Here is a 15,205-nt window from a genome sequence, read left to right as displayed (position 1 = left end):
GCATCACAAACCTATTCACAGGCATTGACTCTGGGTCTTGATACTTTACAATACAGACTTCAACAGGTTTGGAAAAACTAACGAGTACAGTGAACACCACAGATGGTGGAAAACTATGTTGCTGAATTTAGATTTTCTTTGTTTTAGTAAAACATTCCACATTAACTGGTGAATAAGTAAAATACAGCTGGAAAAGAACCCTAGGATATCAAATTAATGAATCCATTCATGTTCATTTGCAAAGGAATAAATTGCTTCTGGCAACTGATTTTTTTTTCTAGTTGCAATCTTGCAAAGGCTCTACGAGGCTCTTTTTGCCATCACCAAAAGGCTTTTCCCGATAGCACGCCCTGGAATATTAAGTAGGGATAGTGCTTGGCTTGCTTGGATCAGGCCAAATAAATATGCAGGAATTTGTTCCAGCTTCATATGGTGTCAAAATAGGATCCGCCAGTCAATGCACCAAAAAACAACCCATTTACCACGCTTTAATCCTCTCTGGCTGCAAAAAACACTAAAGTAAATGCTTTATTGAAATGGATAAATGCATGAATGATAAAAAAAAAGTGGTGGTCTAAGCAAAATAACAGCTGGAATCAGCAATAAAGACACAGGTTGTTGACTGCATTCATACCAAAAATGTTTCTTTTCTATTTTGTAAATAACGTCCACATAAAAATGTGTCACAGTCTGGACTGCAGGAACTTTCATAGGCCGTGCAAAGATCAGCCAGAAGCTAGCAACTAGTCTGGCCGTGCCCACGTCCCATTTATCAGTCTGTGTGTCCGGTCCCATTCCACAGCTGCAGACGCATATGTTATTGCCCCCTACCTGTCACTGTCTGTCGGCAACCACGCCAACAGGGGCACGCATCAATCAGCCCACCCACGGTGCTTTTTAATCAGTGCTCACCCCACCACAGACATAGTATGCCTCAAAATTACAGTGAAGAAAGGTCACCCCATCCAATTAGAACATCATCAGGGGTGCACACGGGAGGGGTCAGCCTCTGAACCCCTGTCAGGTTTCAGACAAGCTGACTGATTGCCGTGGTGGTAAAAGATGCGCGTGCAACGGCGATGGCGGAGATGACTAATACGAATTGTTCAGACTAATACGAGGTGCAATGGCACGTGAAAGCGCAGAGGCACATTTATTCCCTTAAGATGAACTGTGTCATCATCAGTCCACATATTGACCTGAGCATGACCCCGGGCCCCAGATCAATCAGGTCTCCGATCAGGATTAGGTCAGCCTGCCTGTTGCATCTTTTGTCACTCTTCTAACAGATCCTTGGTGGATTCTCAAACGTAGCAGGACATGTTTTCAGAAAAAAGAGAAAGATATAGAAGGAATTCCTCCAAATCGTTGTGGGGACCATTGTCTTAGCTTAGCAGAACAAACGATAATAAGAGCAGTGAAAGAGAGAGAAAGAGGGTGGGTCAGTGAGCTTTGCGCCTCTCCCAGGCTGATCTAAGCCAATTAGAGACAAGTGACAGCTCAGCTACATGCTCATGACACATCTAGATCATGGCATCGCTCTGAGCCCCAGCACCCCTCGGTGCAATCCTGATTTGGGCCCCAGGAATCCCACCATTCTCTAGCCACAGAAGCTCAAATATGACCGTACCACGGCCAGATCGAGACACCTACCCATTCCAAGAAATATGGAAATAGGATTCGTGACTCTAAAACACCTCCTTCCTCCCTCCATCCCATTTTTTTCTGTTCCGTGTTCTCCGCCCGGCCCCCGTCGCGCTCGGCTAACTCTCCTGACATCTGACGTCGTCAACCTGGCAAATCCTCTGACCTTTGCCCCGGCGGATCAAAACTTCTGAACCCAAGACGGGAGAAAGCCCAAAAAGCTCGGCGGAGGAGGAGGGGGGGGGGGGGGTTAAAGTGACCAGCGGCAGCTGTCATTGTCGTGTTGCTTTGTTCCCGTGAGGAGATAATGGCGCAGAGTCATCCTTGGGAGGAGGTGGTAGGCCACCAGGTTGTGGCTTGTCAGGGCTCAGACGCGAAGCTTGTGATTAATGAGACGGGCCCTTAAGCACCACAGGGAGCTCAGCACCACGTGCCACATCGCTGGTAACAGCAAATACTCCTGACATCGTTAATAAACACCATCTTCCTCAGCCACCACACACACAGACACAATTATATTATACAAATTGCGCACATAAATATTAAAAACCTCGCGGCACATTGACGATGCCGAAATTAGGCATGCGCCTTTTAAGGTGTCCTGTCATTCACCCTCGACTGAGCATCAAGTGTACGAAATCTGCGGATCCCTGCTCGGGAGGGAAGATGCAAGAGACGGAGGTTGACAGGAAGGAGTGATGGGGGTTGAGGGACACTCAGCGGGGGGGGGGGGGGGACAGCTCGCCACACGTCTAACGTCTGCCACTCAGGAAAGTTAATGATGCCACAGTCGTGGGCCAACCATCCCCCTGCTGTGCGTGAGAGGACAGAGGAGCGAGGGTGGTACTGCTGACACGTGGATGCAGCGGCGAGAGGTGTCGCGAGGCGCGCGGGGGAGGGGGGAGCACATGCGGGTGTAACTGAAGGTCCGAGAATATTTGTGACAATCAACGTTGACGTGATTCTGAGGTAAATTATACATCCCAGCCCTTTAAATTGCTTTGCTGTCTTCGGCACTCAACAGCATCTTTTGTTAAGTCAAGTTACTTATAAGGCTTTGTGAGCAATTGTGCTAATGCCATCAGCAGTCTGTCATGAGGCTGGTATTTGATTTCTCACAGAGGGGAGGAGGGGGCGGGAGGCTTCCGGGTTGAAATTGTTATCATCTACAGGCAGTTGGAAGCAGCAATTTAGAGCTGAGATGTGGCGTGTGTGGGGGGGTGGGGGGGGCACAAATCAGGTTTAGCTCCTAGCAAATGTAGAAGGATTGTGCAAGGTTTAGCGTTGTAAAGCAGGAAAAGCCTTTTGTCGTAAGACGATAAAATATATCAGCATAGGAGGTTTACAGTCGGCACAAGTCTGGGTTTACCGGGTCAGAGAGTGGGCAAGATCAACATCTGGTGACGATTTTAAGGATATAACATTAGAATCTGAGCACAACAAGAAGCAATAAGATAGCAGATGCTCATATCTTTTCACGTATAACCAAATTATCTGCCTGCCGTCCTCTGACACGGCCTTCCGGGACTACTCCTGCATTCATAGCTCTACCAATAACACAAGGGTAACTACGTTAGCGCCGTGTGTTAGAGATGCTCTCCAGACCTCCAAATGGACCCATTTCTAGCTCTGGTTTGAAGCACATGGGGGTCACATGATGGTCAATTCCTGGTCAGTCAGAGGCCACTTCCAAAGGTGGCCAAAGGTCAGGCCATCAAAATCATGTACAGTAATAAACAGAGCTGGATTAACGGGACAAATTGTTAACATTAGAGTGGTAAGCGAGAGACAGGAAATTGAACTGCCAAAAACAGGCAGTCGAAGTAATAATACATCAAATGAAAGAAACAACTGAGTAATTACACAGACATTCTGCTCAGTGTGCTTTTATAATCTGTGAAGTAGCCATTTATGACGTTTTCAGAGCTTAAACTTATGCATCGGCACCATGTAAAAAACCACAGGGACCCATAAAAGAAAGATGGAAAAAAGCTAACATGTAAATTTCATAGCTAATGTGTGGCCATGGCGTATGCCGGCCAATTAAGGTCTTTTCAACGATATTGCGGCACGGTACCATGGAGTACATTTTCTCCCCTGGCTGTGGCATTTAAGCTGTAAGCTTTCATCATTCAACTTGGGCCACAGACGGGGAGTTTGGTGTGTGTTATACGGGGGTTATTTGCATGGACATATGTGCCCATCTTGAGCCTGGTTTCCAGACATCTTTGCGCTTCTGTGCCTGTTCGCTATTGTGTGGCTGCTTAATTTGCACACGGAACAAGAAAGAATTAATGGATTTTAAAGATCGGTCAAACGAGCACAATCAGTAGTACCTCACTCCCCACCCTCGCGATCATCCAGGCTTGTTAAATTTCACTTCTTGTGGAACAGGAAGATGTTTTCGAGATCGAGGACAAATCACACCAATTACCGCCATGCCGTATATGATTCACTGCTATTTCTGGCAGGGGCCGTTACAGTATTGTTGTGCTGTTATTGGATTTTAGCTCGTGTAGCAAAACTGATAATGTGAAATGCGCTAACCATGTTTTAACAAAGCTGTTGCTACAGGTGATGTTCCATTAAAAAAAAAAAAACATTTTGCTGAGGTTTGAGCACGATCGCGAGCAGCTATATGTGTTAAAGGCTGTGTTTAGCATTTCAATGGGACATTCTGATTTCTATTCCGTTGGCCTTTGGCCACGCTAGTGCTTAAGTGGTCTGGGCGAGCCTGTCTGGATGCTCCGGTGCCAACAAACGTGCAGGCTCATATCTGGCACTGTCTGTCAGTATCTTGGTCTGTCTGTCCTCTTGGCTGGATGCATGTCTGGCTGGTTAACAATCAGCCCAGCTGGCTGCTAATCATCCTCTCAGCTGCAGAAGCAGGTGGCCTCACATACCACAGCTCCCGGTCTCATTCGCCATGTGATGTCATTTCACTGCACCTGGTCACGCTGCATTACACATCACTAAGGCGGCCAGTTTTCTTCTACGACATTGCGCGTCTTTGCGGGGTGCTGGGGCCGAGAACCCGCAATGTTTCCATCACAACAGAGTAGATGTGACAGCTCCCGTCGCGAAGCGGCGGCCGCTGATTGAAAAACATCGAACCTCCCTGTCCCCACCTTCACCCCGGCCCACCCCGGGACCGTTCCCACTGCAGTCTAACGGCGCGCTGGGCACACTTTGAAATCGTACGCCATTAACTCGCCGTCGCTCAAGGTCATCCCGAACCAGTCACAGCGGCCACCCAGCTTCCTCCGCCGACGTGGGCGATGGAAGAAGCGGTGTGGTCGTGTAAAGGTCATACTGCAAAATGGATCGGAACCACAGCTGGCTCAGAAAACGCACTGTTCAACATCTGATATTGTCCACATTCACTTTTGAAAAGCGACCGAAGCGCTCCAGTGTCACTTTCAAACAGCAGGAAATGAAAAAAAGGGAGTGAAAAGGAGGGTAGAGAGTGACAGAGGGTGGGAGAGGCAGAGCGATGGAGAGCGCAGGGACCGGCTGATCGGGTTTCAGCTTCAGTCTGCAGCTGTTGAGGGCTCTGGTGGCTAATAAGTGTCCCTTGCAGCAAATAGAACCCAAGCCAAACACAATATCTGTCTGTGCCATCAAGGAATCGCCAAGTCAGAACACATCCGGACCCACAGGCCCGCGGCCAAGACAATGATGACAATATAAAGATATGAAGTCAAAGCATGCAGAAGTGTGTATAGTTCCTATATCCCTAAATAATAAACTATATGTTCTTAAATCCCTTTGAGGCCCTTTTTGGATCTCAGGTCCTAGTTTACATCCCAGTTCTGTTATGAATCTAATGACGCAGAAACTGGGTGTCTCCAGCGTACCTTAGTGTTTGCACAAGCACAAAAACCGGCCTGGAAAGCGTTCACCTTAAGCGGTTTTGTGTGCGCTCGTGCTCTTGTGCAAGCACGTATCCTGTGTAAGTCTGCATAACTGCGCCCAGCGACACACATCCATCAGGGCTGCTGCATGACAGTCATGACCCAGAGCAAACAGACTGAATCACCGGTCTGGCGAGTCTTGACCCAAAGACCAGATCAAACCCACAACAGCATTGTGCACCCTGCTGCACAAAAGTGCAAATGAATGTGCATTTAAGGATGTTTGCGAGAGTAACCAAGGAAATAATGGCCGTTTGGATCAGGAACAGCAGAGCAGAAGTAACACACCATTACAAACGCCAGAGGGTGAATCAATTTCAGCGACATTCGATTCAAACCCATATCAGCTGGTGCATGAACTTCAGCCGTCCACCGTGTCACCCTCCTCGCAACCTCTGGATGATGGATTACCATCGCAGCCCGTCTCAAAGGGTCGGAGAGAGTGAGAGAGAGAAAGAGAGAGGTAGAGGAAGGTGGGTGGCGAAGGTCAGTCGCTACGGGGACACAGTCATCAGAGGGGAGCACTGGGTTAAAGAATTATGGTTTGACAGAGATCTGGGGTGGATAGCAGAAGGCTAAAGGTTCTCCAGGGGTCAGGGGATCCAATCCTGGCTGGACTCAACGGAAAGACCCCCCCCCAAAACGCATCAGTCTACAGGGATTTCAGTCAGGGCCACAGTGATGGATTTATATTATCACTCACTTGTCCCATCGCCTTGACAGCAAATAGAGTCAGACATCCAGAAGTTATCTAAATGACATCACGCCTGCACAACAACTTAACAGAGAACTAAAGTGGAACCCCCCCCCCCCACCCCCTCCCACACACCCCCTCCCCCCCGTCGAGCATTCCATGCACCGTGCAACTGGTTAACGGACTGATAAATAGCATCATGTTGTCGGGGGTACTTTGATCAGCAGGAAAATGAAAAGGGCAAACTAAATTACAGCCACAAGTCAATTTTAAAGGACAGAGCAGAGTACAAGCCCACCGAAATGCAGGAGCCCCGGAGCATTTCTCTGGTTAAAGGCTGATCAATAACCAGCCCGCAGTCAGGTTTTAATAATCCACACTCAGCTGTCTACCTCCGCCGTTGTGAACTAAAAGACAAAGAAGCACCAGAGGATTCCTGAAACAGGTTGAAATAGCTTCTTCCAATGCTAATGGAGTCTTGGTGAGGGAGGAGGCATGGAGCCCCAACAGAGCCACGGCCCAGCTCTCGTCAGAGCGGCCATCAATAACGGTGTCGCCACAGTGGGTGACGGAGGCGGCGAGTAAAGGACTGGGAGTCGGGTGTATGAAGGAAACACAACAAAACCTGCCGCGGCGGGTGCTTCATCTTGCCGGGCGCTAATGGGCGTAAGAAGTGATTGCTCCGGTGTCCTCCGCTTGATGGCTCACTCCCGAGGTGACGGGCCATGCTAGCGGTGACGGATGGCGACGCTCATGTTTAAGGCGGTTTATGAACTGAAGGGTGACACGGCGGCGCACCGGGGAAAAAAATGGGGAAAAGAGCCGGAGAAAAGGGCGGGGAAAGCTGCTGAAAGGTCATTCGAAACTTCCGTCTTTGCTTCTTCCTCCACACCCTCAATGCTGTCATTTCGTAGAGTTGATGTGGGCGCGGCGCGGCGTGTTTCTCATTTTCAGCGCCCAACGTGCTTCCCTTGCAGGCCTGGAGGTAACACGGGCGTTCTATTTCCCCTGGAAGCTGGGGAGGTCAAAGCTGGAACGCGGAAGCCGCTGGGGACGGTAAAAGTGCAGCCTCAGTACATATCACGTACGTGGGAACAGTTTGTGTGTGTGACACTGAAAGGTCAGCGCTGGTACTCGATGATTTATATCCCTGAGAGGGGTTTTCTGAATTTCTGTTCCTTTCCATTTGCTCTCCGTGCAGGGCGGGAGGAGCCGGCTGGTGTCAGGAGCTGCTCATTTAGTGTGCCCATCTGATCCTGATGAATGAGAACCATCTTTATACAGATGTACCAGGCTGCTGAGGACTGTGCGTGTGTGCGTGCGTGGGGGGATACAAATAAATAACACTTCTTTAGCAAGGTCAGGATCTCCGGCAGCACACACAGAGCCCACACTTTGATTCACAGGGCTTTCCTCTGTCACAGTTTATCGCTAAAATGTATTTCTAACACCTTTATTGTCTCCCCGTTTCTTCCCTGGCAGGGCAGCGCCCGCTTCGACTCAGACTGGGCCATCTGACAATTCTAGATCGCTGCAAGTGTTGAGGGAGATTTATTTTTTCAGGGGGATTCACATATTGCTGTGTGGGCTCTTTTGTCTCACGGCCGCTTATTTTATTTTTTCTTCCCGGAACACGATAACGTCATTGGTTAATGATTCGCACCTCATGGAGAAAACAATTCAAGACAGACGTAATCAGAGGTGCGACCAAATCAGGCAACACGTAGGAATTCAGTTTCACATTGGAGAAGATGTTATCAGCAGCTATTATATAAGGACGTGCGTATCATAAGATACTTTGTTCCTAAACCCGATGACAAAAGGATTTGAAAAACACCTCTTGCCTCTGGCTTGTGTTTCTCCATGGCAACAGTGCAAACGGTGGTGACGCATGAGGATATTCCATGTAGATTGTGCACCACTTGCAGGCTTCTAAACAAATATGGAATTCTCAGAAAGACTGTCTAATCATTACATCACCTGCTAGATTACCCCCCCCCCCCCCATCATTCTGCCTGTTGATGATGAAAACATGCTGTTTTAAATAGATAATAAGGACAAAATAAGACTTGACTGCCTGACTGTACTCTCAACTTTGTATGAACCTCTCACGTGTTCTATCCTTAATGTTTGGATCTGCTTCTTAATAGCTCGCAATTCAAAATGGTTGCTTTGTTGCAGCTTCTTTAATTACTCCTCATTATTTCTCAAGGACTGCAGCGCAGATCATGCCCGAACATCGGAGATCTGATGAGTTCCAGGGCAGATGTTTGTGTTCGAGCGTGCATGTCTGTCTGGATAAATGCATTCTCCCTCTGATTCCTCATTTCTGGAATGTAATCATGAGCCCAGATGAGCTTTTGAAACCCTCCGCAGGGCAGCTCACCTGACTTCCCACCTGGCCAGCTCCTCCTGGCAGTCCCTTTATTAGCCTTCCTTCATGCTGGACACAACAGGAACAGCTTGGTACCCTCCTCCTCTCTCACCCCCTCACACCTTTCCCAACTCTCTTTTCCTGCTAATTACCATGTTGTACGAGCACCAAATGCTACCTAACGATTCACTTAATTGCATAAGCAGTACACTAGATGATATCAAAGGACCTTTTTTGTTCAATCTGAGTCCGAGCAGCATTTAGAGAGAACCAAAGACATCTGTTTAGCATTTTTAAAGGTTGCACACTGGGCACATTATGCATTTCTACACCTACGCACCTTGGAGGAACACACACACAACATGAGGAAGACAAGACAGCTTCTGCAGGTCCAAGCTAAAAGCTAAATATTTTGAAAGAATTAAGGCATTTAGATCCATCCACAACTTCCCTTTCTCACAGTGTAATCATTCCTAAAATTTGTACGTCCATCTGATTAGGAGAGCAGAATGGGCTTCTGATGGGGCTAATTAGCATTTTCCTCGCGATGCTAGCAAGTGTGCCCTGTCACACTTTCATGTCCTGATCTGCGGTATGAGCAATTTATTCAGCACTGAATGGAGCTAACATTTCTGACACAAGCTTCACAATGATTTATGAAGCTGCTCATTGACCTAGTTTATCCCATAAAGAGAAAAGGGGGCACGTCTTCTATGCAGCTTATTTATGCAGGGGAAGTGACTGGCAGTCCATTTTAAAGAGCATGGGAGGTGGAACAAGATCACAGGGATGACAGAACAAAACTTTTCAAGCACAGGAAATGACCCTGAATTAGCCGCTCATTCGAGAACAATGTGTTTTGACCACGCAGCATTTCTCGTTGACACATTCGGAAGACTAAGCACCACAACCACACACGTCCCGTCGACTGGTCCTTATTAATAATGTAGCTGCAGCCCCCTCAGAGGCCTCTTCCCACTCTTCCTCTCCTCTCCACCTTTCCAGCCCAGCTTGATGTCCAGCAATGCTCAGTTCTGCAGACACCGAGTCCAATTTGTTTCAGAGCCGCAATTCAATTATCTCACCAGGGTCCTGCTCAACCATTTGTGAATAGAGGTGGTGGTGGAGTGTTCAATATGGAGGGGAATGGGGGGGTGTTTGGTGATCCATATCATGAACACAAACGGAGTTCAACACAGCTATAGATTTAAATGCTGCTTTTTCTTGTGCGATTAGCTATGGCTTTACAATCACTGGACGGATGTCAGGACCTGATAAAGCTAATCACTGCTGTAAGCCAATGCAGAGGATTTAGCACCCCCACCCCCGTTCGCTCCCCCCTCCTAAACCCATCTGGAAAAGAAGGCTGAGAAAGCTCACAACGCATCAAGAATGATGCGACCCACTTTCTCTTTTTTGACCTTTTTTTTTTGCAAAATTTTTATGTAAACTATTTTTATATTGTAAGTTGTGTGGGGATAATAATGTAAATCAGAGACTGACAGAGAGCGAGAGAGCAAGAGAAAAGACAGGCTAACACAATGCAAAAACATGATAAAGCCCCTTTGAGCTGCCAATGGCCAATCACATTATTAGTCCAGGCACAATCCTGCAAAACACCAAGGAGACCTTCCCATTCTGCCTGTCTGATTACTTCTCATTAAAGTTGCAAAGCATCATTAATGTGTTCAAATAATGCAGTAACAGTACATTTTCTCCTTTTCCCACTTCTATGGATCATTTTCTTTTACCTGAATTGTGCTAAGAATGGATATAATCTAACAGCTAATATTCTGGAGGTAATCGGGTCTCCAATGTGACAAGACTGAAGAGAAGTGTGAATGCAGGCATATCAATGACAGGAAACAAGTACCGGTACAGTAAGCGAGGGAGTGGTTTGTCACCCAAAGACCAGCACAGAACTGCAGGCTAAATGCTAAGACAAAGGTGCTAAGTGCTAAATGATAAGAAAAAGAGCACTAAAAATAAAAGAGTGTAAAAGGGAAAATATTCCAGAGACTTCATCAATGTTTCATGATCAATGATTCAGACTGGAGAGAACCTCTTACAGCAATCAATAGATCAAGCTGCTGTCGTGCCAGTTAGCACCTGAGGGTTGCTGGAAGACCCTTGGGATGGCGAGGCAGACGTCAACCCTCACTGAGAGCTGTTTAATTATATTTTTATGTCTGTCAAAAATATGCAATAAAATCATTAATTGTGAATTCACTTTAGAATTACTGTGTGAGGGAGAAGACGATATTTGGATTCCATTCAAAACTATGAATCACTCTCCTAAATGATGAAATCAGATGAAATCAGTTCCTCCTCAAAGTCCCACCAGTAATGAAACCAGAAGCAGATGGAGGCTTTCAACTCCAACCTATCTGTGTAGGAGGTGCTCAACAGGAAGCCCAGCCTGATCCTGCTGGGGAGGCATCTCATCTTCAAAGGTAACCTGATCTGCAGCTCAGGTTGGGCTCGGATAGCATGTGTCAAGTGTCCATCAGGACTTTGATCATCCCGCGCCGCCCCAGAGACGCCCGTGTCTGCCGTGCCGTCGTGGGACTCTCCCACAACTTACTCCAATCTTCCTCGAGATCGCCAAATGTTTATGTTGAAATGCAGGATAGTTGTTAAATTAAATGTCTCAAGTGTATTTTGATGGATATGAATCCAGTCTATTCATCACTGCAAGAGAAAAACCAGGGGAACGGGAAATAAATGAAAAAGACACAAGTCTTGACTTACAGGCTACTTGTAAGGATGCGTTACGGCTGACGGCTTCGCCCAGGTAGTTTCGGGCCACGCAGACGTAAGCTCCATCGTCCGGTTTGCTCCGCCTCCCGTGAACGATCCGGAGGAAGAAAAGCGAGCCGCTGGGTAACAGCATGCGTTGGGAGCGAGGGTTGTCCCGGTCGGTCTCCACCCGCTCGCCATCTTTGTACCACTCCACCGTCGGGGTCGGCCGCCCCTCTGCTTTGCAGTTGAGGGTGGCGGGCTCGCCTTTGGAGACGATCAGGTCGGAGGGATGCTCCACAATCCGGGGTGGGAAGTCCTCCTGGCGCAGACGGGATCCTGGAGGGAACAGAAGACAAGAGCTTGCTCAATATAGAGTAGGAGCCAAGAGGAGAGAATGAGGAATGGCCTTTTTAATCATCCTTGTGAACCCTCAAAAACCCAGAAATGTGAATGTTGTATGAAAGACTGTCCCTAAGGACCCATAGACCTGGGTGCTCAATGAAGGGCTAATTCAGCCATAAAAGAAACACAGTGGTCCATCGTTCAGCATAGCCACATATGCAGATGTTCTGCAACCGAAGAATGGCGCAACCAAAGGACAGACACATTTAGAAACCCCCTCATCAGCACAAACTCCACTTCAAAGACTCGGGAGTGCACGTACACGTGTGCTCGGCACCTCCATTTGTCTTCTTGGGGATCAGGCATCAAACAGAAGCATATTGACCCATGAACAGGAGGCTGCCTGTTCTCTCTGCTCCTAATTTGGGATAATTCCTTCCATTTCCTTGTCATTGATTAGTGATCAGGCCTGGTGTCTTGCTCTAAATGGGGCCACAAACAGGGGGTTGTTGTCGAAGGGGTCGCTACAAGCTGCTCCTGGGAGTGCAAGATCTAATCACAATCACGCTGGAAGCTGAAGAGCAACTAAACCAGAGCATGCTGCTGATGGTATTTGTAAAAGGTAATGTCCGCCTGGAAAAAAGCCATTTTTCCATTTAGCGTATCGGCAGAGCGACATGTTTGACACCCCTTCGTACTGGGGTGACTAAATAAATGAGGCAGTAATTAACAGAGTGACACTGACAAATGGAAAGCAAGATAAAAGATAAACAGGGGGACTCCCATCTCAAAAGCACATTTATTCTTATCTCACTGGAGCATCTGTTTCCCTCGTAATCCACAGACCCCCTCGGTGGCTTCTGACCAAGGCCAGCCCGCATGAGCATGACTTAAACCACCAGGACATTTCGATTTATACCACTCTAATTTCCTTGAATCCAATTTGTATTCCAATCTACTGCCATCTAACGACGTAAACCTCGAGTCTCCATCTGCTTCAATCAGTAGATGCCTCCACAATTTACCAGAGAAGGACCAGCCCGTATGAGGTGCCTACATCCTTACTGTCCATTTGGCAGAACAAGCCCCGAGCCCATTTCCAGGTTTCCGCAGGACCCTCTCTCTCACTCTTGTTCCAACAAATAGGCTTTCTGTTGCCCTTTTAATGCGATCATTGGTGCTGTGCAATCAAGTGCTCTCTGAGTTGAGGTGAGTGCACTTCACCAGGTCTCAGGGCACGTGTTCCAATCAAAAGCCAACACCCCCCCCCCCCACCTCCCTTTCCTAGTTTGCAATAACACCCCGTTACTTTTCACGGCTGTTGTCCAGTCATCGGCTCCTGGAGAAAAACCAGGAACAAATCAACAAGCTCAGAAACAAACAAGGAAATCAAAGAGGGATCACTGGGACTAGAGTTGATTCTTTTCCTTTTCTGCTACAGATTCCCTTTTCTGGAACAAATTTCATTTCAGCTTTCAGTGCAATCTCTCCACTAGTACGCCCTGACCACACACGAAGGTGGGGGGGGGGGTCTTTTCTCTTATCTTTGTCACATATGTATTTGTCTGTGCAACAGAAGGTCGGGCCTTTGATGATTTTTTTGGTAATTATTTTTATTGGCTCCCTGGAGAAATCCCACCCTGCCAGCCAAATCAATATCCACACCATGAGGGGGAGGGAGGAGCGGTCCCCAAAGAGGGTCTCATTATCCCGCAAACAGACGAGTGCTTATCACAGGTAACCAGTGGCAACCAGACAAGGAGGCGAAAAGTTTTACTCAAAAAGATCAAGAATAGAAACTACGAGCGTCTTTACATTTGCCGCGGCAGGGAGTTAAGGTGGGCGTTGTCTTCCGGAATCTTTGGAGCTCCGCACAGGCACCTCGCTACAGAGTGATGAATAAATAAAGAGGGGAAAAGGAACAGAAAACCTCAAAGAAATTTCAGACGGAATGAATTATGCATCCCATCAACAGCGCCCCCTTCTAAAATCTATATTTCCGAATGCTTTTTCAGCTTCCCCTCGACCTCCCACTCTATCTCCTGTCTCCTTCACTTGCTCCTTGTCCTGTTACAGCCTGCCCTCGCTGTGAGGATGACAGAGTTATATCCGTCATGTCATCAAAAGGAAATGGGAGGGAGCAGCGGGGGCTTGAGGGGGATGGTGGCGATGGCGGCGGTAGAACGGCGTTACCAGCCATCCTTGCCTTTGCAGTGACCCGCTGTGACACTCGCAAGCGGCCCGCTCGGCACACAAGATTCATCTTCTTTACAGTGGGCTGTCAGTGGCTTCACAGCCCAGGAGCCCCCTCCCTACACCCCAGACACCAGACATTCAGCTTGGAGGATGCGGTGAAGTGGCGTGACCAGAAATGCTTCCTTTCCCCCCCCCAAACATGCTGGTAAGAGCCCAGTTGGGGGTAATCTCAGTGCTGGGCCATAGCTGCTGTTGAAGCGGCTACCCAGGGGTCATAGCTTTAAATTAATTGACACCAGAGTCCCCATCACATCTACTCTGTGCCTTGTTGCCAAACTGGGTTCTGCTGGTCTTTTCCCAGTGTGGGTTCCTGCTGTTTGCAGTCTACGACACGGGGACTCCAGTCTAATAAGTTCATGATCGGAGGAAGCACAATCTCTACTGGACAGCTACTTGATTTATTGTTTATTTTCTTTTTATTCTATCCATTTTTTATGGTTCCGGCTGTCTTTTTGGGTGGTTTAGTGCTGTGAAATAAAGGCGTGTTTACCGGTAAGTGTATTCTTTAATTGCATCATAAGTTACAAGCGACACGACCTGAGCTAGCCCGTGAGCTTGCTGGCGAGCTAATACGATGAGCTCCGTTCCACCTCAGTGACACTCTGCCGCTCGGGTTGCAATCTATATTCTGAAAGCAAACAGAGGGGTAACTTTAGGGGCCACTCTCAACATTTCACTGAATCTCTGCTTGCCTCCAACATCAGATCGAATTCCAGTTGGTGTATTTCAGGCAGTGGTGTGTCGGGGTCGTATTGACTCTGCATCTGTGTATTTGCCCTCTCCATTGCATGCACTTGGAATACATAAATAGACTGTGGGAAACAGAATATTATTACAGAGGACTCATATACAACACAACTGATTTACATGGCTTGCATTTCAATGACTTATCCATCTATATTTTCCATTTATTTGCTCTTCATTGTTTTATCGGTATCCATAACCAAGTATGAGGCTGAGGTTGGAGAAAAAGATGAAGGTGCTGCTGGATTTTTACTGAATAATGCAACAACCACCATTCCTAGCTGCTGGGACACTATTTGAGGCATTAAACTGCATATAATACAGATAAAATGATTTCCAAGGCCAGTGCTTTCATGCATGCCGCTCTCTGCACGCCCCCACCATCTTCAGCCTTCTGTGTTTTCCATCAAATCCTTCCGAGAAGAAGATCTTTTGTCTGCCTTTCAATTCAGTTCAGTTGTCATAACAGTAAAAATTCAGAGTTTTGTGTATTTT

General features: G+C 47.5%; 1 protein-coding gene across 19 annotated transcripts in view; it reads right to left on the bottom strand.

Moving 5' to 3' along the window:
• Window positions 1-15,205, bottom strand: part of robo2 (roundabout, axon guidance receptor, homolog 2 (Drosophila)) — a 182,239-nt gene that overhangs the window by 97,934 nt on the left and 69,100 nt on the right. For all 19 annotated transcript variants that reach the window (XM_057049547.1, XM_057049556.1, XM_057049546.1 and 16 more), the window contains exon 2: window positions 11,378-11,704. In XM_057049547.1, the coding sequence (XP_056905527.1) occupies window positions 11,378-11,704 (327 nt within the window). The remainder of the gene's footprint in view (window positions 1-11,377; window positions 11,705-15,205) is intronic.

The sequence above is a fragment of the Takifugu flavidus genome, chromosome 12 (assembly GCF_003711565.1).
Source record: "Takifugu flavidus isolate HTHZ2018 chromosome 12, ASM371156v2, whole genome shotgun sequence".
NCBI classification, from domain to species: domain Eukaryota; kingdom Metazoa; phylum Chordata; class Actinopteri; order Tetraodontiformes; family Tetraodontidae; genus Takifugu; species Takifugu flavidus.
The sequence above is the reverse complement of the archived record's forward strand: the minus strand, read 5'-3'. Positions and strand labels throughout refer to the sequence as shown.